The following is a 27445-nucleotide window of genomic DNA, read 5'->3' as shown; positions in this document are numbered from 1 at the left end:
ATTACTGCAGTGTGACTCAGTTTGGCTGACATGCTGAAGGCTTAAGCTTACTCATAGAGTTGAGACAAAAAAAACTCACAAGTTTCAGTACAAACTCTTGTCACATTGATGACTTGCAGTGCTTGAGGTGTAGCAATAAGTTCATCAGCGGTGAAGCAACCTTGGAGCTTGGCAGTCATCTTGGACATCATCCACATAAAGTTCCCGAAAATGATCTTCCTCTCGAACTGTCTCCAATCTACATGTTCATGTACAAATAAAATATCATCAGTATAAAACCTTTCTTGGTCACGAGTAATGGGGAGAGGTTGATGGTATAAAACATTGTGAGAAGCGACTCCCTCTGAAGTGGCGTAGTTTTCGAGAAAGAAGTAATTTTCCACGATTTTGATTTCGAGACCTCAAGTTTAGAATTTGAGGTCTCAAAAACAAGCATCTGAAAGCACACAACTTCGTGTGACAAGGGTGTTTTTTTTTTTCTTTCATAGTTACAATGTATCTCGCAACTCCGACGACCAATCAAGCTCAAATTTTCACAGGTTCGTTATTTTATGCATATGTTGAGATACAACAAGTAAGAAGACTGGTCTTTGACAATTACCAATAGTGTCCATTGTCTTTAAAACCTGTGTCATACTCACTGTCAAAAAATTTTTGTACAAAGATACAATGAGGTATGTTATTCAATTGAAACAAAAAAGACAATACCACAGATCTTGTCCCATTTTGAGTTTACTGGCGAAATGCTAACATCACAGGCCTCAGGCTTCATGCCTGCAGTGTTTGTCAGCAATGTTCCAGTAATTACGTATGATATAGTACATGTAAATCCACTTACAACGGTTCCGCATGCTAGGGAGCCTTTTCACAGCAGTATCACAGGTGGGGCTTCTCCCCATCCCTGCTTTGTGACTGTGGTGAACCAAAGACGATGCACACTACAATGCTCTGTTGCCCACACTTCCTGATTAATGGCGGCATCACAGTCCTTCATCAGGCTTTGGGCTACTGGCTGACACACTTTGGAGATCAACACAGCATACGACATCATCATCATCAACTCACAGTTTGGTAACAGAATCACTAAAAACTGCATCTGTAACTCAATCTAAAAAAAACTATGAGACCCATTATATAAACACCTTGTAATGGTTAACAAGGTGCTTTCGCGCAAACAGCAGCCACTGCCAGAAACACCCTTCTCTTAGCGAAAAGTGTAAGTGGGTTCTTTTACATGCATAAAGCCAGGTTCATACTTCCTGCGAGTGCGAAGTGAATGTTGACATCACAAATTCGTAATGAATAATTCGCAGCAGTTGAGCTGTGCTCAACTATTGCGAATATTCGCAGCAAAAACAGAGTTGTGACGTCAAACTCACATCAAATTTGCATTTGCATGAAGTATGAATGGGGCATTACACAACACAGGACCAACGGCTTTGTGTCCCATCTGAAGGACAAAGCAACATTGGTTAAAGTGTCTTGCGTAAGGACACAAGTGTTACAACCCGAACTCGAACCCACACTCTGCTGATCACAAACACCAGAGCTCGAGTCCAGTGCGCTTGACCTCTCAGCCACGACACACCAAAGAAAACCAACATAAACAATCAAATAATGGCTTTGTGTCCCATCTGAAGGACGAAGCAACATTGGTTAAAGTGTCTTGCGTAAGGACACAAGTGTTACAACCCGAACTCGAACCCACACTCTGCTGATCACAAACACCAGAGCTCGAGTCCAGTGCGCTTGACCTCTCATCAGCCACGACACACCAAAGAAAACCAACATAAACAATCAAATAATGGCTTTGTGTCCCATCTGAAGGACGAAGCAAAATTGGTTAAAGTGTCTTGCATAAGGACACAAGTGTGACAACCCGAACTCGAACCCACACTCTGCTGATCACAAACACCAGAGCTCGAGTCCAGTGCGCTTGACCTCTCAGCCATGACACACCAAAGAAAACCGACATAAACAGTCAAATAAGTTTAACAGATTTAAACAACTACAGTTTAATGTGTTGCACCTCCTTATCAGATTATTCCAAGCATTTTTTAATCAAGCAATGTAATAAAATAGTTTATTTAAATCTCATTATCAATGGAATCACAACAGATCTAATAACTTTATAAATGATTTACAAACATACAATGTACTATAGACCTTTATCACAATGTCACCATCTTGGTCACATTCCCCGTTTCCACTAACAGTAATGAATGCTTACATCCATTGCGCATGGCACCAGACTTTTATTTCCTTCAGCCTCTGTTTGGTTACACGAGTTGTAATGGAGTGAAATCAAGGTGACCACATCGTGATAAAGGTCTACAAGTCCACAATAAACTGTGCTAACTGCAATGAATTTAGAGTTTGATGGTTTGAAACAAAGGAAGTGCAATAAAAGTAACTTGAAAAAGCTGGTGCATGTGTTTGCAATTTAACAGTGTCTTAATTATCCCACCACCATGTTAAGGCCAATTTCCATTGAGCTGGCTTAAGCATAACATATTGCATAACAAATTTCTGCTAAGCAAACAATAGCAGGATACTAGCCACAGATTGAGAAATGTCACTTTGACTGATGACCATATTATGACAGTATGGGCACAATTTTGTTGCGCTCAACTATTTTTTGCGCATACACAGTAAGCCAAATTTCAAAAAGCTTCCAAATGAAAATACTGCTTAGCAAACTTATTTGCTGGGGCACCAGTGAAAACAGAGTAAACAACAGCTGTCTGTGCTTAACAAGTTTTTATGCTTTATGAAATCGGCCAGTTCATTAAGCTAAAATGCTAAGAACAGAAAAAATCATATAACAGAAAAATCATCACTAAAGTAGTCTTATACTACCGAGTCACTTGTAAATTTACTCATATTCATTATTCTCAAACTGCGGCCGTATCCTTGCAGATTTCAGCTACAGCTTTTACTGTTGCTAGGGGTGTGGACACGGCTTGATACTGGAAGAAAAAAAAGTCTGGCCCCCCTTCACTGTTGAAATTAGTGTTCATGATTGCTATTGCATAACACAGGGAACAAGACAAAGATTGCTGAAGTGTAAGGCCATGTCCAAATTGGCGGCTACAGCTACAACTACGGCTAGATTTCCGCGTCATCATGCATTGAGATGTAGGACGTCCTTAGCAACGTCCTTAGCAACACCCTTAGCAACCGTCATAGCCGTAGTAAAAGCTGTAGTCACCAATTCGAATACAGCTTATCACTTGTCTAATCTAACAAAATGTAAGGTAGCTTCTAGACATAACAATATTGAGTAAGTTCTACATAGTTTTACCTAAACTTTTCACAAACCTTGGCTTGGGCTCCCTTTCTGGGTTTGTCATAAGTTTTAAAGCATTGTTTATTTTGCACATAGGATTGGAACTGCCTCTAGCCATCGAGCTAGCTCCGTGGTCTAGTGGTCAGACATCTGCTCTAGCAATGAAAAGGGCATGGGTTCAAATCCAGCACAGGTACAGGGTAAACAAACAAAATTAAAACCCCAGATGCAAAGTAACATGTACATGTGTTGAAATTTGCATGAAGTTTCTGTCTTCAAACAAAGCCGGGAGACTAAATCAAGGTTTTCTAAAAAGCCACATGTATCCATCGCCTTTACAGTGGTCAATCCTGGATATTCACTTATTACCATGGCAACAAGTTGAAATGCAATCATCGAGCCATCATAATCGCAGTGTGCACATATAATCATAAACAAAATTAATAATTATTAACAATTTCAAAGTTCAGAACCTTAATTTCACATGATTTTTCTTCAATTACAAATATCATTCTTTAAAATATAGCTTTATTTATAAATATAAAATTAATCTGAAATCAGATTTCTTAAGAAAAAATGTCATAGAAAATTAATGTTTTTGAGATGCATGTTTCATGTACATGTACATGTACCTGCATTGCGTATAAAATAGTCTGTTGTGTACTCAGATCCAAAGTTACCTTATAAAATAACTCAAACTAAAGTTGAACAAGGTTTAGTCTGCTTTGATGGGGTAATCTAATTCTGAGGTCTCAAAATCACATTCGTGGAAAATTACTTCTTTCTCGAAAACTACGTTATTTCAGAGGGAGCTGTTTCCCACAATGTTTTATAGTATCAACAGCCTCCCCATTACTTGTTACCAAGTAAGGTTTATGCTAATAATTGTTTTGAGTAATTACCAATATAATAGTGTCCACTGCCTTTAACTTAAGGTAGGCTATTTTGTAGAGTAAGTCACTGCGTGTGACTATTGCTAGTTAGTCAGGGTTCCACTTTAGCGGTGGTTCCCTGGCCAAATGCCAGTGGAAACGGCGGTGGACCAGCTGAAACACCTTGCCAAGTGGTCCGGCTGACCAGTCAAAACTATATGCAGCCGTACTACAGAACTATGACTATTTATTTATTATTATAAGGTTCGATAAAACGTAAAAACCTTCACTCAAAGGTGCTGTGGAACGTTGGCCGGTTGAAAGAAAAGTTTAAGGGGTCTATTGACAATTTGTACTGGTGTTAATGTATGCGTGTGTTTAGTATGTAACGTTTTTTGCAAAAATAAAGAAACTTAAATTGAACGTTACTTTCCCCCTGACAACTAAAGCCTTTGATTGGATGGAGTTCCTACTCTGTCCATAGCTTAAAAACCATGAGAAGAAAACCCTCGCAGCTGCTAAACCTCACACTATTACTCCCATTAATACTATTATCTACACAATAAATCGTCAAACATTTCAGGATTAATATTAGGTACTGAATAATTACTATCACGATTACTTATTAAAAACAGATTCGCATAAAGTTCAGGCATCAAGATACACAAAGGCACCCACAACAAAAGACCCTTCCTATAAAACATGTATTGTTATTGCACATAGGGCATGCGCACTATTATTTTGGATGGCAAAGTTAGGGACCATCGCACTGGTTTATATGCGGCTAATGGCTGTGTGGCACAGACGCGATTGTGCGTCTGCTTAGTGCACATCCCTATCTTATTTGCCAACCAATATAGGGTCGTGCATGCGTGAATTAAGCATATTTCATAGGGAGGCTCTGTTGCCATGGTGCCCTGTGCTTTTGCTGTGGTGCCCTGTGCTTTTGCTGTGGTGCCCTTTGCAATGTTCCAAATACAGAATTTGAGCTTTTCTCATAGAAGTAACCCCTCATGAGAGGAAAACTGTTTGGTTTACAGTTCATGCTTATTTTGTTATGGGGTAGAATTCCCATATAAGGTGTCAATAGTTACTATACATGTATTTACCATTGAGATTTCACATGCATTTACAAAACACTTCATGCATTTGTTGTATAATAAATATAGATTTAAATCAATCTCACAAGTGTAAACCTAGCATGTGGGGAAAGATATTTGTCTGTATTTTTAGTTTTAATTTAATTATTACATGTATCACCACCAAGGAAGCTTGTAGTTCTTAATCCTCTCCCAACAATCCGCTTTTTGACCACTGAACAAGTAAAACCTTGCCTATCATTATTTGAAAAATATATATGACAAAATCGAGTCGGCAAAAAATTATACTTCTTCTTGTAAGAGTCAGATAGCAGAAGCCTGCTATAATGCGCCTCTCAATATCTATGCCCTCTACTCCCCGTCTCATGGCCAGTACAAACAAGGTTGTCAGGGCCTACTATACACAGAGTGCAAGATTAGTGTCACAGGATGTTATGCTCTTGCCGCTTCAGTTTCGGAGACTGGCACAAGACAGGAGAGATTGGGAAAAGCTTGTGTCTGCCTGCTGTGCAGACGACTGATGATAATGACCAGCTCAGGCCTGATAAATCACAGAGGCACCGAAGGCGACTGCCTCCATGCCCCCTGGTCATTGCCCTGGTGCCCTTGAAATGCTCCAGTAGAAATTTACAACTTCCTCATAGGCTGCTCTTTACCAATGAGAAAATGCCTTGGTACCCTCGCCCTTTCAAATAACAAAGCATTTAGGCCTTTCAGCTTGACATGTACATACATGTACATCGGTCTTTTATGGAAACTTCAAAACCTGTCTTTTAAAAAGTCTCTCTTTGCTCAAACGCCTTGATCACTGGTGGATATGTGTGCTACATAAGACTCAGACTCCAATATGATTATGACATGTGCGAACTACATGTAGTATTGTAGTAGGGACTCGATAGACCTGCATGTAATAGTGCTGTAGTAGAGACCAGTGTAGTCCGAGACCGAGACCTGAAGGTCTGTATAGACCTTTCCAGTGTTGAAAACCAAGCAGAGTTGTTTGGCATGAAAGCTCAAATGCTACAATTCACTCAATCAAATTCATTGTTTTCTGCAAATTTTCAAAGAAATAAAACACCTCTCATGATTGGTTGCCGAGACATCAAACATTTGGGTCACTCAACACTGCTCATAAATCCTGACCTTATTCAAACAGAACTATAACAAATCAAGGCACCTCAATAAGTTACAAAAGATTAACAGTAAAATCCTCCTGATTAATAACAAATAGCTCAAGAAAAACAAAATAGCTGATCAACCCCAAAAAATACAATAATTACAAATTGCAACGTGTACATGTACATGCACGTTATAAAGGCACTCAACATCATAGGAAGACCCATAGCGTTCATTTTCAATTCAGTACTGACCATCCTTGAAGTGTAACTAGATTGGACCCTATACATGTACATGGTGTAAAGAAAGTAACAGCAATTTTGTTTTACAAAAGGCAGACATGAAAGTCTGAATTCAGATCTAGGTCTAAAACTTCTCACCCTCTGAGCACGGACTGTTTACTTCTCATGTCACTCTCCAGAGTTTTCCCAAGCGTCCACATAGAACCATGTGATGAATAGACCAATCCATTAAGCCGGCCTCAGGTCGACCTTGCGTAAAAAAAAAAACAGTTGGCGACTGACTTTTCAGGGTCACACTGCGCATGAGCTAAGACCATCGGCAACCTGAGTGTACCTGCGATGTTTTTAAGACAATCTGAAACAGTCGCCGCTCGAAAAAATTTACAGTCGCAAGAGTAGAACAATTTCAACTCGTACGATGTGATTCCGACAGTCGAGAACCAATCGCAAGGGCATGATTTCTCAATTGCTGCGACCTGAGCATATTTTTTCTGCGCGTTGTCGACGGAATGTTGCAGGCGCAAGAAAATCGTATGTCGTAAATCGTAGGTTCACCAATCACAACCCATTGCGCTTCCAAAAGTCTAACAAATAAAGTTTGACATGCATGCGCGTATGCTTGGTGCTCGCAACAGAGTTGTGCAGATCGCATTGAAGAGACTCACGTGTTCTTGCTCACACATGCGCCGTGGGCGGAGCCTAATGGATCGGTCTATTGACCCACATTCCATCCGACAAACTTACTTAACGATTTTAAAGGAACCTACAGTATCTCATCAAGTCAGCACACATCAAGTAAAACCATACAGAAAAGGAGAAAGGGAACAACAATCATGAGCAGTAACAAGGAGGTCTATAATCTCAGTCACATTTACAATCCACCACGTCCACTGATCACGCCGACCACAGGCTTCAAGAAAACCCACCACATCCCGCCAGTTTTCCTGGCCAAAATTACATCAACTACCGAGCATCAGTCACTTTAAAAAAGCTGGATATCCACTAGCGAAACTGTCCCCAGTACAAGGTGTTTCCTGATCCTTTTGATATTGCGGTCTTGCCAAAATAAAACAATTAATGAATTGTTAGCGACCTTGGCCGAACTTCAAGGCTCTTCTTACTGTCGAATTCTGCACTTACGGTCACCACTTACTGTGCAAGCGCCAAGTTTCTGCACTTGCTGTGTAAGCGAATAATGCCTAATAATGTGGAGTAGGCACACACACACAAAAGCAATAATTCACTGCTAACCCATGAAATATGCTTGACGTAAGCGTGAAATTCCTGCGTTTGTAAGCATCCAACACAGTAAGCAGAGCAATAAAATTGAACCCTGATGAAACTCTTTATGGCAATCTCAACAAGTTGCTTCTGTTAGCTCCAACGCGACTTTCTTCCTGCATTTTACACCAGTAACCAAATGTACAATTACAGAATTATCTACTTAAATAAAAAATATAAACCCAAGGTTTTCGACGAGTACATTCTCAAGAAGTTTACACACCATTATTTACAAGAAGGAAAACAACAAATTGAAAGGTTGAATCTCTATCACCCTCTTAAAAAATTGACCCCTGACCCAAGTCGTCACCTTTGAACTCAGGTCAGAACATTAATATAAAATGTTGGCACTCTGCAATTCTAACCTTGCTCCATGGTTAATTACAATTTGCAAACCTGTCAATTGCAATCAAATAATTTGTAAAAATACTCTCAGTGAACGGTCCAAGTTTAGACGTCACGTCATGTCAGTGTAGCAAAGTAACAAAGGGATTGCCCTGAACCTATTCAGAGACTAGCCAGCAGCAGCCGATTTCACCAACTGCTATATCCTTACTCGAGTTCAGACGAGTATCTCGTCCTAACTTAGGATGGGTTTACTGCGTCCTAACGTTTATGGTTACAGAACTAAACTCGTCTTAAGTCCCAAGATTAATTTTAAGTTAGGAAGACCAGTAAGCTTGCTATTTCACTTCTCCAGCAGCTTTTTTAAAAGTCCTTAGAACATAGGAATGCTTTTCAACACTGAGCTAGCCAGCTGGACCACTTGTAGTGTATTTTGACTGATCTACATGTACAGGTGTTTTAAAGGCAGTGTTTGGTAATTACTCAAAATAATTATTAGCATGAAACCTTTCTTGGTGACGAGTAATGGGGAGAGGTTGATAGTATAAAATATTGTGAGAAACGGCTCCCTCTGAAGTGCCATAGTTTTCGAGAAAGAAGTAATTTTTCATGAATTTGATTTCGAGACCTCAGATTTAGAACTTGAGGTCTCAAAATCAACCATCTAAATGCACACAACTTTGTGTGACAAGGGTAGTTTTTTCTTTCATTATCTCACAACTTCGATGACCGATTGAGCTCAAATTTTCACAGGTTTGTTATTTTATGTATGATGAGATACACCAAGTGAGAAGACTGGTCTTTGACAATTACCAATAGTGTCTACTGTCTTTAACTGGCATTTGGCCAGCAGACCAGTGTTAAGGGAGAACGCTGTAACAACAAATACACTTTCTTTCACTGCATAGGCCTAGGAATGACACAGAAGCCACAGCCCCTGGTTTTGGCCTTGGCGCCCCTTTAAAAATTTACCTTAGACTTTTGAGACTTTCCAATGTGCCCTTTGCAACATGAAAATGGCCTTGCCCTCTCAAAGAATTTTTTTTAGGCCTGCGTAAATGAATGTTATTACCTTCCCAAGGTTCGTAAATTCACTGTGGAAGGTTTTTAAAACAAGTAAGTAAAGTAAAGTACATGTTTGCCCAAGCCAATATGGCTCATCAGGCTGGTCGACTAAGAATAATTCTATTTCCCCTGGACAGAATGTCAGTCCTTCACAGGTTACTCCCTAGCTCTCGCTGGTACCCATTTGCACACCTAGCTGGAGAGAAGCAACTATGGTAAAGTACCTTGCTCAAGGACACAGGTGTGGTGACTGACCACACATTCTGTAAATAACAGAACTTGAGTCCATCGCACCAGATCGCACAGCCACAAGTGGAACCTCCTAAACTGCTTTGATACTCTGACATGGCGCTATTGCATTTCACCGTTTATTTTACGACTGCATACAGTGAATTCAGGACTACAATATATTCATACAAAACACTCTTACCATCAACCTTCTACCTTTTTCATTAATTACATTGTACATTCATCACCATACAATATGTTTGAAAGCCGGGGATGAAGGAAAGAGTGTTATCGGTCACCATGGGGACAAGGTTATCTGAAAATTAAAAATCCTGACCAATCAGGTCGTAACTTCACCTCTCTTTCCTGCCCTCCGTACCCTGAGTGTCCGACACCACATCACGGATGCTGGGTGCTCCATTAGTGTGGGCGTAGTCACCTTGATGGGGGGTGCTTAAGCCGTTCTGGTCGGTCTTCTCGCCAGGTTTATGTTTTCCCGGCTTCGGCTTGGAGGGAAACGTGAAGAGGATCAAAAGACACAAGATGTGCAAACACCAGTAGACGGAGCTGCAGGAGAAACACATCATAGAACAGCACAACTTAACCCTCTCACTTCTTAACCCTCTAACACTTGGACACTATTTGTAGGGAGTCTGGGAGTTGACCACACTTTGAAACCATTCAACTCAACTGCATGTGTTATGGACGGTGCCATCATGCGCACATCAGAGCCAATCCCAACAGTCTTGGATGAGACCAGTGGGGCTGGGCAAAACCTGCATTCTCACCACAATATATCTTGCTTGCCCTATCACCATTATTCCAGGACTGGGACTTTACGAACATCTCAACAGCCACTTCTTTGGAATTGTCTTCCTGTGCAAATTCGCCAGGCTAGTTCTTTACACTGTTTTACAAAATGTAAGTCTCTGTTAAGGCTAGTTTGAAGCTGCCTACATTGTATTTGTAATCTGCTTATTTGTACATGTATCTCTATATTAATGTGGAAGCGCTTTGAGATGCCCTTCGGGTGTGAACAGCGCTATATAAAAACTGGTTATTATTAATATTATCTGCAGTGTTTCATGAAGTGAAGACACATTTTCTCATTCCAGGGGCTCACCTGGGTCAGCCGAAAGTGCCCTGCTTGTGGAATGGGTCACTATGGGTTGGCCCCGAGGTGCATGACGTCACCACGAGAGGGCAAGTGTGATCGTTTGATTAGCTCTTGTTAGGGGTTCACCCGAATGAGCACATCGGGGTCGACACAAGGAGGCTAACCAAATGCACCCATTGTAACATACATGTAGCACTATGTCATAGTTTGGAGTTGCGGTACATTTGTAAAAAGGAGGACTTAGTACAAATTTAGAGAGTTGCTAAACAGGCCAGTAAGATCTTTGGTAGGGAAGAAGACATAACTGTCATAAACAAATTTTAATTAATGCTCAGTAAATTTCAATTAATGACACACATCCATTTCGGCAATTGTATGAGGAGATGAGGTCTAAGATGAGGTCTTGTACGTAGGAGGCTGAGAAGTCTGAAGTGCAGAACCAAAAGACATTTAAATTCTTTGATAACACATTCTACATAATCGTATCTTTACTGTAGCAGTATTATGTATTTATCTTCTTACTTCTTGTTATTGTCTTTCAAGATTTCTTGATATGCACTAGTGTAAATACAGTTTTAAGTTGTTATTAGTGTCAACAATGTTGTACTAACACCCTAATTTTTTATTTTCTCATTTTAAAATTATGTTTACGGTTGCGAGCATATTCAACAGAGCGAATTTTCATTGTATGGAAAACAAAACATTGAATTGAATTGAATGATGCCAGTGTGGGGTTAATAATTAGTAGTGAGAGCATTGAGGAATTCCTGGAATGAGAGACTTTAGAACGCTAGGTGGCAGCAGACTTACCAAGTGAATTTTTATTGGTTTCATTGTTCTAAGCATGCAAACATTACCAAGAACAATGGATTTACATAGTAGGTCTGCTGCCACCTACATGTAGCATCCCAAAAGTCCAAAATTATTGTGGAAGTCTCGCATTAGACTGGGCCGTCTTTATCCACAAGGATAAAGACAGGTACCTGCTACTCAGATCCAGTGATTCCATTGGATACAATGATATCATTGGATACATGTAAATGCAGTGACTAAAAGCTACTGTATCTGGGTTTGTTTTGATTGGTCTGAGGCCACCTGGGACGACCAATCAAGACACAGATATGGAAAGTTTACTTACAGTCGTCTGCATGTGTCCCCGTATGTGGTATTATGAATACAGTGCATACATACATGTCGTTGTACATGTACATATGCAAGTAATGTCAGTGTAGAATTTGACTGCGTATCTCTATGCGAAATGAATGTAGGTCAAAGGTGAATGTACACGCCGGTTTGGAGGCCGGTCTCTGGCGTTATTCACGAGCCTCAAAGTGTGACGTCAGATGTTCAGGCTAGTCTTGCATGTATTCAAAACTTGCTGACCAAGCTGGTCCCAACTATAGTAATTTTTAGGTATGTGTGATTCAGTTTCTTCAATGCTTTAAACAGTTTAATGCACAACAAAAGCTAAGCACAACAAAATAATGCTTACCAGAACAGGGCTACCAGCCAAAATACCATGTCACATTGACCATTGACTGGTATCCTGCTCATTTCTGTTAAGCAGAAAATAGGAAGAAACTATAAATAAATAGTAAACTTGCAGGTACAACCATGTGTAACCATCTATTGTGGGGAGTGTTGGCTCTGAAAAGAGCTGGTCATCCACATCGGCCCATCTCAGAGCCAACACACCCAATAGAGAAATTAACACTAGGTTGTACCTGCAAGTTTACTATTTATTTATAGTTTCTACCAATTTATCCAACCCATGCAAAGCTTCAAACGATACTTAAAGGCAGTGGACACTATCGGTAATTACTCAAAATAATTGTTTGCAAAAAAACTTACTTGGTAACAAGCAATGGAGAGTTGTTGATAAAACATTGTGAGAAATGGCTCCCTCTGAAGTAAGTTTTCGAGAAAGAAGTAATTTTCCACAAATTTAATTTCGAGACCTCAGAGTTCGATTTTGAGGTCCTGAAATCAAGCATCTGAAATCACACAACTTCAAGTGACAAGGGTATTTTTTTCTTCCATTATTATCTCGCAACTTTGACAACAAATTGAGTTCACAATTTCACAGGTTTGTTTGTTTGTGCATATGTTGAGATACACCAAGTGAGAAGACTGGTCTTTGACAATTACCAAAGGTGTCCAGTGCCTTCAAGGAGAAAATTGTTAAAAGCATTAGCTAAGCAGAACATTGTTTAAAAAGCAATATTTACTGCTAAAAGCAACTCTAAGAAATTGGGTCCTGATGTTAAAATGGACAGCAAAGTATGAAAAAACTTACTTGAAATATTTCAGGGTGAGGTCCAGTTTGAGAAATGAGAAGGGCACGATGACGTAGGCCAGAGATATATAGGTACACGCCCACGTGATGACATCATAGAATAATTTCAGCTGCGTTGATGATAAGAAATAAGGTCTGACCAAATAACGAACCTGCAAAACATTTAATAAATGTAACATTTGCATCAGGGATTTTTATTTGGTTTTACCCTTACACCATGTACACCAATGTATGCAGGCACTGTATACTCAGTACTTTCCAACTTCTGTGAAAACAAATCACAGACATGTTACTCGGGTGGGACTCGAACCCACGACCTTGGCAATTCTAGATGGCCCAGTGACCAGGGATAACATTGTTGGAAAAGCTGTACATGTAACCGATTGTAATTTTTATATGGCAATTCACTTCTTCAAACATAAACTCTCTTTGTAACATTTTATTACTTGTGGGTATCGTGGCTCAATTTCTGGTGGTTAAGTCATCCGGATGTGGGTTTGAATCCCGGTCATGACACTTGTGTCCTTGAGCAAGACACTTACACGTACCATAAGCTTCTCTCCACCCAGGGGTAAAATGGGTACCTGTGAGGGCAGAGATGGTTCATATGGATGATTAGCTTGGAGCGCGGTAACTCGCAGCACTGGCTGTATACTCCCTTGGGAGATGAGATGGTTTAAGGAATGAAATATATAGCCCCGTGACCAGGGGTAATAATGTCATAACCCCTTTGATACGCTCTGTGATGAAACGCTATATAAAAATCGATTGTAATTATTTTTACTCACTTTAAAGGAGGCAGAAACAAAAAGGGGGGCCGAGATGAAAGTCGCAAAGTAACCTGGGTAGAACCCATGCCAAATGGCAGACAGGAGAAATGTAAAGAAGCGCTTGCTGAACGGGACACGGTCGTAGCACACAAACTTCAGCCACTTGGCGCTACGGATGTTCCAGTTGTCAATCAACATCTTCAAGCTTGTGGCGGTCTGCAAAAGGTCAAAGGTCTTCAATTAACATTACTGGAAAGCGCCATTAAAGAGATAGGCGAGAATAAAATGTAATTTTTCGTCTGGCAACTCACACCTGTTATCTCCATGTTATTCCTTTTCCAAACAGGGGACTGAATTGGATCATGCACAAACTAGTAGGGCTGCTGACTGCACCAGGGTTCGATTTCACAAAGATTTGGGACTTGTCCTAACTTAGACCTAGTCCTAGTTGAGGACGAGTAACTTGTCCTAGCTCGAGATACAGTAAGACTAGTCAAAACTTGAGAAATCCACCCAGGTAAATTATCCATTAGTTTAATGACCCAAGTTGTTTACTGTAAACACACTTTGTCATCAAAACGATCTTTCTATGTTTTTGTGGCCAAGCTCTGAAAGAAAATCATAAATGGAGCTTTTCCACGATGAATAGACCATTATAGTGCACTTTATTGCTAAAGAGAAGGGATTCGCCCTGGTGTTTCTGGCTGTGGCTGCTAAATGCGCATTAGCACCTTGTAAACCCTAACAACAGAACAAGGTGCTACATATTTGGGTCTCAGACGAATTCATAACTTCAATAACCTATCCTTCTGTAGAAATGTATAATACTAAGCGCCTTGAGTACCTCGTTGGTAGATACATGCGCCATTTAAGACTTTGATATTATTCTTATTATTATTAATTGTCTGGTTAACAAAAAACACCCCACCTGAAACTTGACAATGTCGACATTCGTTATCCCTGCCCACGTCGGATGACCATTCTTGTCATAGCCGCTGAACCCCAATCCTGCTGCATTGTTTATAGCATCCGCTGAAAAAAAAAATTAAAATACACGGAGAAGATTAGTCTTGGTTCAAGCAGTGCTTGAATCATTCACTGGACCAGCAAGAGCAAGTTCCAATGCATTGGTTGACCTGTGGTGGACTAGCATTGCGCAGTGATGTACTCACCAGAACGACTCGTTTGGAAGTCTAGTCAGTGATTGGTAGTGATGATACTTGGTTCTAGGAACATTTTATCGTGTATAACACCTGTACAAGGGCTAGCCTACATTTACAATGTACGCATGGTGAAGGCTTTAAAACACTTTTCAGGCCTTATTAATAATAACACTTGAATTGGGTTAATGAAAAAAAAACTGGCTAATGAGAAAACCTGTATAGATCGTATTGAATATGACGTCACCGTTCAAATATCTGCCCTACAACATGACGTCTGTGTGTGTGTGTATGCATATATGTGCCGTAGAAATCAATCTTGGAACGCTGCGCGCTTCATTGATGTATGCATTTGGACGCGCATATGGTTTTCCCTACAATACGGCGACTTTCATAGCATCAAAAGGGTTATTCATTAAGGTCTATTAAGCGTGCAAGTAAGCCAGTTTGTAAACATTTTAGAATACAAGTCATCCGTCATTTCCGGCCTCAATTTCATGGCTCTGCTTATCGCCAAATTCTGCCCTTGCGTTCACCATTCTTTGCTTACAGGGCAAGCGCCAAATTCTTGCGCTAGCTGTGTAAAGGAAAAAATGCCTCGTAACATAGAATCAAAGAATACCTAGTAACATGGAGTACACACATGCACAAGCAAAAATCTCCTGCTAACCCGTGATGTACACATGACATAAACGCCAAATTCCCTGCTTTCATAAGCGCCAATTATTTCCTTCATGAAAAGCAGAGCCATTAAAAATTGTGCCCAGGGGCCAATTTCATAAAGCTGTTTAAAAGCATAAAACACTGCTCATCACTTTTCTCTGCTAAGCAAAATTTGAGTGAAGCACTAGTCACAACAGTGAAACTTAAAGTAATTTTGGTTGGTAACCAATTTCTGCTAAGCAATATTGTCCTGTGCTTAGAAAGTTTGTTTGTGCTTAAAGGCTTTATCAGTTTATGAAATTGAAACCAGATGTGAAGTGGTTACCACATTTCGACGAGACCATCTCTTTGTGAAAACGGACACAATACATGTATACAGACTAAAATCTTACCCCAGACCCACGCAGTAAAATATTTTGATTTGGCGACTTCAATAGACAGGAGGAGATAGCCGAACCTGTACAGAAAAGAACTGTTTAGGACTTCATCAGCTGTGGAAATAGAACAAAAACGAAATGTATTCAATTTTTGTATGTATCATATAATTATTATACACCACATGGGGAACTGACTTGGTAAATTTTAAATGAAAAAAATTGAACTCATACTCGAATCAGAGACTCTACCAACTTCTACTACTAATGTAGTAGAGTGTCATGGCCGAGTGGTTAAGAGCATCAAATTCAAGTTCTGGTGCTAAGTCACCAGAGTGTGGGTTCGAATCCCGATCATGACACTTGTGTCCTTGAGCAAGATACTTTACTATAATTGCTTCTCTTCACCCAAATGTGAACCTGCGAGGGTAGAGGTTGATATTGTGAATGAAAAGCCTTTGGAGCGATATAAACTGTTGCCCAGGTTGTATACTCCCAAGGGAGCTGAGAAACATTAGAAAAGGGATGTTATTGGCCCTACGACCAGGGCACTAATGTAAAGCGCATTGATACGGTTATTGTGAAATGAGCTATATAAGTTGTTGTATGAGTTGTTATTATTTATTATTTATTTAGATTATTTTATAGCACTTTATCACATCCCTAGGGGTGTATCAAAGCGCTTAGTATTTTGTCCTGTTAGGTATGTGGAGCCACAGTTTGAAGTATGAGACCCATTCCTTTAAAGATCATGTTATAGTTTATATGCAGCCAATAAAACCAGGAACAACGGGGCCAACCCCTTCTCCTTTCAATAAGTGCACTGAGTTATTTTACGTGCATGAAACAACACACAGGACCAATGGTTTAACGTCCCATCAGACGGGCGGAGCAATGGTTAGGTGTCTTGCTGAAGGACACAAGTGTCACGAAAGGGACTCAAACCCACACTCTCATGACTCTGCTGAGCTACATGTATACAGCCCTACATGTATTAATTTTAACCATTATTGCTACGTCCTTCTGATGGGACGTAAAGCCATTTGTCCATTGCGTTTTGAATGTGTGACGGTCATGAACATACGCCTGCAGTCTATTTTTTATTTATTTTCACTCTCTTACGTAATACCTCCAAATAGCGCCCTCCAGCGATCTCATTTTCGCGGGCTTTCAGTTCGTAAGATCCTTAGACGAAAATCTCATCACATCGTACTTATCTTCGTCAACAGATTCATGAGTGTAAAAAAAAATACCGAAAAGCTAACAACTGAACAGCCGTGTCAATCTTGAATACAGTCAGAGGGGTCACAAATGCATTCACAAGAACCCAGTGCAACTATTGGCATTTGTGGTTTGATCGGCAGCATGTTGCGTCAAAGCACTATGCAAACCATAACATGGTGCAACATGTATATCATTAACATGTTTTGTAACTTGATGTTTAATAAACAGTGATAACTTACAGACATTTGCCATGATGGGGTATTTGGGTGCAACTTTTACAAGCACGATGCAGCAAAAAACAGTGAAAAGAAGCTTTGTAGTAACAGCCCACTGAAAAATAACAACAGATATGAACATTATTAAATCCCACCAGCTGGAATAAATACTCTACAAACAGTAATAGTAGCTCAAGTGGAATAGTACATTTTATAACAGTGGAATAATTACTCAAGCTGCACTGACACATTGGAATGCTTTACCATCAGATATTCAAGTAATACAACTCTTCCAGTTTTTAAGGCTAAGCTTACTGTAATACTTTACTTTTTAAACAAGCACTTGGCTAATTTGTTATTTCATGTGTAAAATTGTCATTTTTTAACTTTCTGCTGTTTTCTTTCGATTATGCTGATTTTTATGCTGTTGTAGACTTTTGTCAATGCCCTTTAGAACATTTTATGGTTAAATGCGCACAATAAATGTGGTTTTGTTATTATTATCATTGTTATATTAGCAAAAGAAAATGCTTGCTTCTTACCTTTGAGGACGGCTCATCAAAAATGATCTTCTCCTCTCCGTTTTCATCTTTGACTTTGCGTGAAAAGTTTTTGCCCTCGATGAAATCGATGTAGCTGCTGAAGTAACAGACGGGGCCGACCAGGAGGCCCTGGGGGCAGAAGATGTAGCTCCAAAACTCAAGGAATCTGGGATATCTCCTGAAGGAGGGAAGAAACCGGCAGAGAAATCAAAGGTAGTTTGAAGTCTCACAGGAGAGCCGGCAATGGGCCGTATTTTGACCGTGTGAGGGCGCTCTCAATAGTAATTTTATCACTTCCAGGGGTATACGCGTTTTTGTCCTGCACAGTTCTAATAGGCGTTCTGTCACTTTTGTTGCGGGGTAGTTGCTTTAGACATGTTAGAGGTGGATTATAACGGCTCCTTTAAAGGTCTTATTGTGCATGATGGATTAGGTGTTCCAGTGTTTAATAACTGTTTTGGGTATGAATGAACATAGGCCTACCCCAAGATGTGATTGAAAGTGCCTTCATGCGGTCAAAAATATGGTCCATTCAGCTCAATAACTTTGTTCCAAATCGGTTATCAAATTGCACATGGTTTATAATATTATCATTCAAAGACACTGGACACCTTTGGTAATTGTTAAAGGCAGTGGACACTATTGGCAATTACTCAAAATAGTTAGAAGCATAAAACCTTTCTTGGTGATGAGTAATGGAGAGGTTGATGGTATAACACATTGTGAGAAACGGCTCCCTCTGAAGTGACATAGTTTTTGCGAAAGAAGTAATTTTCCACGAATCTGATTTAGAGACTTCAGATTTAGAACTTGAGGTCTCGAAATCAACCATCTAAACACACACAACTTCGTGGGACAAGGGTGTTTTTTTCTTTCACTATTATTTCGCAAGTTCGATGACCGATTGAGCTCAAATTTTCACAGGTTTGTTATGTTATGCATGAGATACACCAACTGTGAAGGCTAGTCTTTGACAATTACCAATAGTGTCCACTGCCTTTAAAGACCAGTCTTCTCACTTGGTGTATCTCAACATGTGCATAAAATAAAAACCTGTACAAATCTTTTGTTTATGGGTGCCAGTCAATCAACATGTAGCTTAAAGTTCAACCCAAAGTTATATACAAAATATAATTATTATTCTTTTTTTCAGTAATCTGCAAAAGCTTTGACGTACCTGACAACCAATTCTTTCTGTAGCTTAGTCAAGCTAGCCTCATCTTTTGTAAAGCCTAAAAAAAACAAGCAGCAAATGGAAACTTATCAACTAAATTGTGTAACATTTATAAAATTTCATAGAAAGCAAACAACATTGAAATCATTCAATGCTAAACATACAACATGAACAAACACCAGGAATAAACCTTGATTGGGGTTCAGACATTTAACCACTTAACCACTTGGCATTCAGTGTGTACAAAAACAACTTTTTAGTTTAAATAATTTGCTGTGCAAAATGGCTTGGCGAATTGTTGCCTGCGTCCAGAGTTTACATTAGCCATGTCCCTGGAAGAAGGGCCTAATGAAAGTGTGACTGGAAAAAGGTAAAGACATGTTAGTAATTAATGTCCAAATAATTGTGTTCCAAGAGTGTGAAAGTTTTGCTAGTTTCGTTCCACCCATTTGTAGGAAAAATCAACTAATAGATCGACCGGGTAGATTTTAAACAGTCTGGGTATGGACAAAGAAAATTGAGTGGAGCATACGCTTGAACCAAAATGCTGTACCTGATGAACTTGCACCTAAACCAACTTACCATCGTGTATGCTGAAAGCAAGAGCACTGAGCTTCACTGTAAGAATCATCAACGGCCTGCAAAGATACACCAAACAAATAATCACCACTCAGTTCAACCAGAATCAGGCTTAGAAAGTCATGTTGGAAAGGGCAATGAGTTGGTCTCAACATATCAACTAGCTACTTTGCTTGGTAGATCCAGGGAACTTCTAGACAATCCAGGGTAGATCCAGGGTAGATACATACATGTAGATCTTTTTACAAATTTCATAGACCAATTTCATAGAGCTGCTAAGCACAAAAAATTGCTGAGCATTAAATTTCTTCCCTGATAAAAACAGGATTACCAACTAAATTTCCACCTGTTTTCAGGATAAGCAATTAACAGCTGAACATCAGTTACAAGCAATATGCAACAAATGAAAATTTGGTTTTGTAAGCATATTTTTATCAAGGAAGAAATTTCATGCTAAGCAAATTTGTGTGCTTAGCAGCTCTATGAAACTGGGCCCAAGTACATGTAGTAGAAAAATCCTGCTTATTAAGTTTAACAAGCAGGATAGTCCTCTACAAAATGATTAGAGTCTCCCTAATTTCTGAAATCTACTCCACGGTAGTAGCAAACATAGCGAACAAGTTCTCAATAGAATTATCTATAGGCCTACATGTATACAGCAAAGTAGATGTACATGTACACATGGTGTTACCGCAAACCAGATATACATTGATACATGTACCTCACCATGCTATGCCCCCAGGCAATCTCGATGATCTAGTTAGTAAGACACTGCTGTAGAATTGCAAAGATCATGGGTTCCAATCCTGCCTGCGTAATATGGCTACATGTATATGCTTTTTTCACAGAACTTTAAAAAAGTAGCGAGTAGGCCTATACAGAGATAAATCACATCGGTGCCAGGGTAAAAAGAACAGAACTAATATCAAGCTCTGGTATTTCCAATCAGCAGAGGGTAGGTTTGAGTCCTGGTCGTGACACTTGTGTCCTTAAGCAAGACACTTAACCAACATTGTGTCATCCTTGGGATAAGACTTTAAAGAACCAATAAAGGATGATCTCAATGTATGTCAACAATTACCTTTGTATGGCCAAATAGACATCGCAGATACCGGTTAATAACCATTTTACTCTCAAAATTTGCATTTAGTAATAAATAATTCGAGTCAAAAATGCACCTGGCCGCGAGGCTTTTTCAGCCAAGAGTCAAAAACAGCTTAGGCCCCCTATCTATTATAATGACCCTGGACGCCAGTGACAATTATCCCCTATTGGTTTTGAACACAGTTCTCCAGCTTTGGCATTTCCACACCAAATAGCCGCCACTGACGTCACGATTCCTTTGTCGCGCGGGCTAGTTTGACCCCACGTATTTCAGAAATTTGGCTTGAAGCATTCAGGAGAAAAAAACATTTTTACCATGTTTAACGTGAGGTACATGTAAGAGACTCGTTATATTTTTTATGTTTCCTAAGTGGACTGCAGCTGTTTGAAAACTGTAATATCCATCCTTTATTGGCTGTTTGTTTAATAATAAAAATAATTTGGGGGGCTAATCATCCTTACTCGCAGCTAAGAGGTGAATTGAGAAGGATGCGGGTACAACGTGTTCGAGAAGCAGGCATGCAAGGGCGCACTCAGCTGCCAGAAACATCAACCCATTATGACCACGGAGCACAGCCAAGATCGAAAGTGTTTGATTTTTCTTAAGGGAGGAAAACCGGATAGTCTGGAAAACCCTCGTGGCACAGCAGAGAACCAACGCACAACTCAACTCACATACATGTACATGTATAGCCCCGACCAGGAATCAAACCGGGGTCACCTTGGTGAGAGGCGAGCGCTTTACGCACAAGCCAATCGTGCCACGTGGGTGAAGCATGTAATTATAAAAACTTTTAAAAGACACATCCCTCCATCCTTTCAATTCTACTCACCCTATGTAGTCAAGATTACCGACCCCAGCATTCCTCACTTGCATGTAGAGATGAACCCAAGACAGATGCAAAATAGTAAATACCAAAACGTAATACTGCATCATTTTGGGGTTAAAGAAAAGTATCATCAAGTAGGCCACGCCAGCTCCTAAAAGTATATGAAAAACACCCCTGCAAGAAAGAAAAATAAGTAAAGAGCAATCAATTGTCAAGCTTTTATTTAGTTCAGCTTAGTTCTGTTAAGGGTTATTGGTACAATGGAACAAGGATTAAGTTCGTGGCCAAGTGGAAGTGTCGTGGCCGAGTGGTTAAGAGCACTGAATCCTGAAGCACTGAACGGGTTCGAATCCTGGTCAGGAGATGTGTGTCTACAAGCAAGACACTTACATGTGTAGCCATATATTGCTGCGTCCTTTGTAGGGACGTATAGTTGTTGAACCCGCCTCTTGTGTAATTCACTTGTCGAAAAGAGAAGGGGTTCACCCCAATGTTCCTGGTTTGATTGGCTGCATATTGTACATCATGTGCAAACCATCAAAGCCAGAGGACACTTTCGGTAAACAGTGTTGTCCAAGGCCCACACATCGTGTACCACAACTTATATATAAAATAACAAATCTGTGAAAATTTAGGCTCAATCGGTCATCGGAGTCGGGAGAAAATTATGGGAAAACCCACCCTTGTTTCCCCATGTTTCGCCGTGTCATGACATGTGTTTATAGTAAATCCGTAATTCTCGCTATCGAGAATTATTAAAAAAAAGAAAAAATTCTGTACCGAAAGTGTATAATGGCTTTAAATGTACACAGTGATGTAAAATAATTTGTCTCATACTTCAAGCTCTACCATGTCTACAAAACCTTACAGGACAATACTTATAAAGCATACAAATCCATGCAGCAAGGGAGTTTTTCTGACATTATTTTCTTGCAATTGACGACCAATTGAGCCCAAATGTTCACAGGTTTGATATTGTACGCGTGTTGGGATACACCAAGTGAGGATACTGGTCTTTGACAATTTACAAAAGTATACCCTGCCTTTAACTCAACTGCACGCATGTATGATCAAACTTCCTGCTTTTGTAGTTAAACGTTGACTAAGTATTTAATTAAAGCTCTGCTACGTCAACATAATCTTTTAAACAAATACTTAGGGGCCTACATGTATGTATTGCTGCACACAGAGTAGACAAAATGAAAGGAGTGTGTTTGTTCAATGAATCAATCAAACACACTGTTGACTCATTTTTTAAAGTGTCTCTGGTAATGTGACTGTAATTTTTTCTTCTAATTCAAGAGAGTTGCTTCAATCAATCAATCAATCAATCAATCAAATCAATAGAATTCATTTTGACATCAAAGCACACACAGTTGGAGTAACAAAAAAAAATATTATTATTAACTGCACCAGGTAAAAAATATAGGTTTATGTTAAATTTGCATCGGGATAAGAATATTAATTAGGGTTTCACCCATTATTTTTTATACACCGATGTGTGTAATCACAGGCATACATTACTCGGATAAGATCAAGATGTGATTCAAATTTTTTCACAAGACTCGGGGAAAGTATTGAGTAAATGTATACAGTGCTAACACACATCGGTGCATGGGTAAAAACCAAAAATAATGTTCTTTATCCCGATGCAATTTTAACATCTATTCTAGCTACAACCATTGTTTAAACAAATGTTTGTACAAGCTCTGGAAAGAAAATGGACAATGGATTTTGCCACGCACGAAGGCACAACCCTTTCTCAATAAGCCTTTTTGAGGTATGGCGGACGTGATTGGAGTGCACTGTTTGGTTTGGGTGTATACACACAAATTTACCCAAACCTTGTAGTGTTGTAGCAATGTGTCCGCCATATATTAAAGGCAGTGGACACTATTGGTAATTCTCCAAGTCTAGCCTTCACGGTTGGTGTATCTCAACATACATAAAATAACAAACCTGTGAAAATTTGAGCTCAATTGGTCGTCAAACTTGCGAGATAATAATGAAAGAAAAAAACACCATTGTCACACGAAGTTGTGTGCGTTTAGATGGTTGATTTCGAGACCTCAAGTTTTAAACTTGAGGTCTCGAAATCAAATTCGTGGAAAATTACTTCTTTCTCGAAAACTATGGCACTTCAGAGGGAGCCGTTTCTCACAATGTTTTATACCATCAACCTCTCCCCATTACTCGTCACCAAGAAAGGTTTTATGCCAATAATTGTTTTGAGTAATTACCAATAGTGTCCACTGCCTTTAAAAAGGCTTAGTCCTAATGTAACCAGCTCAACATAGAAAAGACTAGTCTTAACTAGTGAAATCCACCACTGGACAGGAAGACACAACCTACAGACTCCTTTTAGAGGTGGATCACATGCGCATGATCTACAAACAACAACTTCACAGCGCAAATCAAAATGACAAACAATGGAAACAAACAAATACCAAAACAAACAAATTGTAGCCGCTGAGCATTGCCTGTGCAGACGTCACCGTGATGATTAAACTTTTGCTAATTTTCAAAGACCTGTGGATTTCCCTAAGAGTAAAGACTAATCCTATCTCAAGTTACGGCAAGTTACCTGTCCTTAAGTTTTTAATATCTCCTAGGACTAGTCCAAGTTAGGACTAGTCCAAAGTTCTTTGTGAAATCGACCCCAGTATCCTCACTTGGTGTATGCTACTAAGCTTCACCCATCAATCCGTGGTGAAGTAAACAGGCATGCAACTGCCCGTTGAAAAAAAAAGAGGAACATTTTCAAAGGCACAACGCAAGTGCGGAGCGAGGCAGCCGATACACCAAGGACTTGATACCCACAATGGTACCCTAGAAAATGTTGAGGTTTATTATGCTCTTAGGTGCATTGTTAGCATGTACTAGGCTTATTTTACATGATTGTAGTTGTACACTGTTAATGCCAGGCATATATTTGGCTAAAAAAAAAAAAATCAGGAAAAAAAAAAAAAAAAAAACAGTTACAAAAAAACAAAAACGCGGAATTCCGCAGAAACGTTGCATGCCCGAGTAAAGAAAATCATGTAGTGTTCTTGTGCTACTTACCATCCAAAAGACACACAGGCCAGTGATAAGCCTAGAAGGATTTGTGCAAGGTGACGGGAGGTTGGGGAAACCCATCTTGGGTTCAGGTACCATCGGAAGAGATAGGAATAAATTAAGGCAGTGCACTGGCAAAATACAAAGTTTACCTGAAATATAAGAACAAAACAAGGACATTGTTAGAAAATAACAAAATATGGAAATTTTGGGTGCGTGTAGCCTGATTAACCAAAAGGGAGATCAACATAGAGGGCAAGTTTAAGCGGCGACCATTTTGTTGAGCACTGTACAAAGTTTGGCAGTTCACTGGCAAAATACAAAGATGACCTGATATATAAGAACAAATACGTGTACTTAGAAAAAATGTATTAGCATAGTTTTGTTGTTGGTAACTAACACTCCTAAGGCATGATATTTTGACCTTTAAAAAAAGTAGGAAATTTTGTTTAGTGCAAAGAATGACCTATTTTAAAAAAACACTTCTTCGATTTTTTTCTCGTGAAAATAATCGGAAACGGACTAAAGTAGGAAGAATACCAAAGCTGAATAAACCACAAGAAAAACCACCAACATACATCATGTAGGGCTGGATAGCTCAGTTGGTAGAGCATCGGTACAATTATTCGGACGCCATTGTTTCAAGTCCTGCTCCAGTAAATGTTTTCAAACACAATTTTATTAATGAGAACTGTTTTGTTTAATCTCTTCAGAGTTGAGAAAGCTCGATGTCATGTGAATTTAATGTTGTTGAGATTATTCAATAATCTTGACAAATATTGTCTAAATTACTCCAAGTGGCGTTTTATGACCATCTGCCCGAGCGGTCTAGTTCATCGGTCGGAACCAAGCTATGGTATTGTCAGCAGCAGAGTGTGTGTTCGAATCCCAGTCATGAAACTTGATCAAGAGCACAGCCATAATCGCTTTGTAAAACGCTGGTAAGGTAGTGCAATGTTTAGCCAAGGTTGTCAGTGTTTTTATTGGGGGGGGGGGGTGGGGGTGAGGGCAGATTCCAGCAAGTTTTCCTCTCTTTTTTTTCATCCAAAAAAAAATTCTTCTTAGTAAAACTTGTTTCATGTGTTTAACTGTCAAAGACATTTACTTTCCACTTGTGCCCAAGAATATTTTAGAGGGGTTTCACAATAGGTCCGGTTCCCATCTTGTGACTATGAAGACGTTCATCACAGTAAAACTTTTAAGTCCACACAAATCGGTAAATGGTGTTATGTTCAGTGCCACTTCGTGAAACCATGCTAAGATATAAGTACCCAGTCCGTGTACATCAATCAACAGCCAATATTATTTGCAAAACCAACTTACTGCCAGTCAGTAGCAACCAATTTCTCAGAATTTTGTTTTGAAAGGAAATTAAAATCCAACATTGGAAAACTTTCCGTATCCTGCCATAACTTCTTAACTCATTTATTTTACAAAACAGGAACATCTTATTTGAGCAACTAGGCTTTTTAATAAACCCTTGTTTGATGGGTAAAATAAGATACTATTTTATTTCAAAGCGAATGAAAAAGTGGTGGCAGGTTACAATACAATACAATACAATACAATAATCTTTATTAGATCCCAAAGAGGGTAATTCAAATGCTCGCATACAGTAAAAACATTTACACATTAAAAACATTTTTTTTTAAACAGACAAAGGCTATATAAAAATACAATTACAAGAAAAACCACTAAAAAGCGATAAGAAAATACTGGAGACTGGGCGATAAATTTATAATTATCGTTAGTAAAATTGAGATAAGAAAAATACTGGAGACTGGGCGATAATTAATAACTATCGTTTAAAATTGAGATTGTGGTGTGTTATTGCCTGCGGGATAAAGGAGGATGGGTAGCGGTTTGTCGCAGAATATGGCACTCACATAAGACCAGATCTTGGGATCAGCTGGCTGGCAAGCGCATCATGAAAAAATTGAAGCGGATGGTTAGCATCATTCAGTAGCATATTTAGCTTGCCAGCCAGCAGATCCCCATATGCTGTGTCAACAAGCGGCTGCGACTCCCCAAGAATCCTTCCTGCTGCTCTTATGATTCTATTTATGCGATCCTTTGCAATCCCACGTGCATTTCCACCCCAACAGACCAAGCAGTATGACCAAACACTATCAACCACAGTGGCGTAAAAAGTAGCTAAAATATTACGATTGACAAGAAACGAATCAACGGTTCCGGTTAGTTTAAAAATCCTGTAAAGCTGTACTAAACTGAAGTAACATCCCACGACTGTTGGTTGGATATGACATGTTTCCCACTTGCTGAACAAAACAACAACTTCCATTGAATTGTATTGAAGTAAACAAAAACTTCAGACTGAAAGTGAAAGCGACGGTCATTATATAGATTTCTGTTTGTGTTTCCACCACAGCCAAACACAAGAATACATTAGTAAGTACATCAGTCCCATCATATTCTATTATAAAGAGGATGTAGAAGTACGTAGATATACGTACACACTACTGTTATTAGCTGTGTAAAAAATAACAACATAGTATTTGTAAACATGAACGCTCCCACTTGTAAGTTGAACCAATGTTTTATTTGTATGGATGTCCGGAAACTGGACACCCGCAACAAGTCAAAATTACTTCGACTGGTACGCGACAAGAACCAAAACTCCGGAGCGTAAAATGTACCTGACTGTACTACACTGTTGTCTGTCTTCGATAAAACACAAATAAACTCACCTCTTCTACCCTGACACCAAGCTTTGTAGCTACATATGCGATTGGGTTTGGCACTTCCATGTTGGACGACAACAGAGTGCTACATAAAAACATG

The 27445-nt window shown here is 39.4% G+C and overlaps 1 protein-coding gene across 1 annotated transcript; it reads right to left on the bottom strand.

The window, feature by feature from the left end:
- Positions 1–1986: 1986 nt before the first annotated feature.
- LOC139949497 (lysophospholipid acyltransferase 2-like) lies at positions 1987–27445 on the bottom strand. Its single transcript, XM_071947863.1, has 12 exons — positions 27352–27445; positions 24650–24795; positions 21590–21760; positions 19656–19711; positions 19077–19131; positions 17900–18077; positions 17382–17472; positions 15937–16035; positions 14650–14753; positions 13740–13937; positions 12952–13103; positions 1987–10105 (listed from the first exon to the last, which is right to left on the bottom strand). The coding sequence occupies exons 1-12, from the start codon at positions 27442–27444 to the stop codon at positions 9892–9894; spliced, it is 1557 nt and encodes a 518-aa protein (XP_071803964.1). The 5' UTR covers position 27445; the 3' UTR covers positions 1987–9891.

The sequence above is a fragment of the Asterias amurensis genome, chromosome 17, assembly GCF_032118995.1.
Source record: "Asterias amurensis chromosome 17, ASM3211899v1".
Taxonomy (NCBI): Eukaryota; Metazoa; Echinodermata; class Asteroidea; order Forcipulatida; family Asteriidae; genus Asterias; species Asterias amurensis.
The sequence above is the reverse complement of the archived record's forward strand: the minus strand, read 5'-3'. Positions and strand labels throughout refer to the sequence as shown.

Coding starts and splice junctions, on each gene's coding strand:
- LOC139949497 (XM_071947863.1), bottom strand. CDS start 27,444: ATGTTTTTATGTAGCACTCTGTTGTCGTCCAACATGGAAGTGCCAAAC. Junction 19,712..21,589: donor GGTAATCTTGACTACATAGG/GTGAGTAGAATT, acceptor GTATCTTTGCAG/GCCGTTGATGATTCTTACAG. Junction 13,104..13,739: donor TTGTTTCTGCCTCCTTTAAA/GTGAGTAAAAAT, acceptor AATGTTTTGCAG/GTTCGTTATTTGGTCAGACC.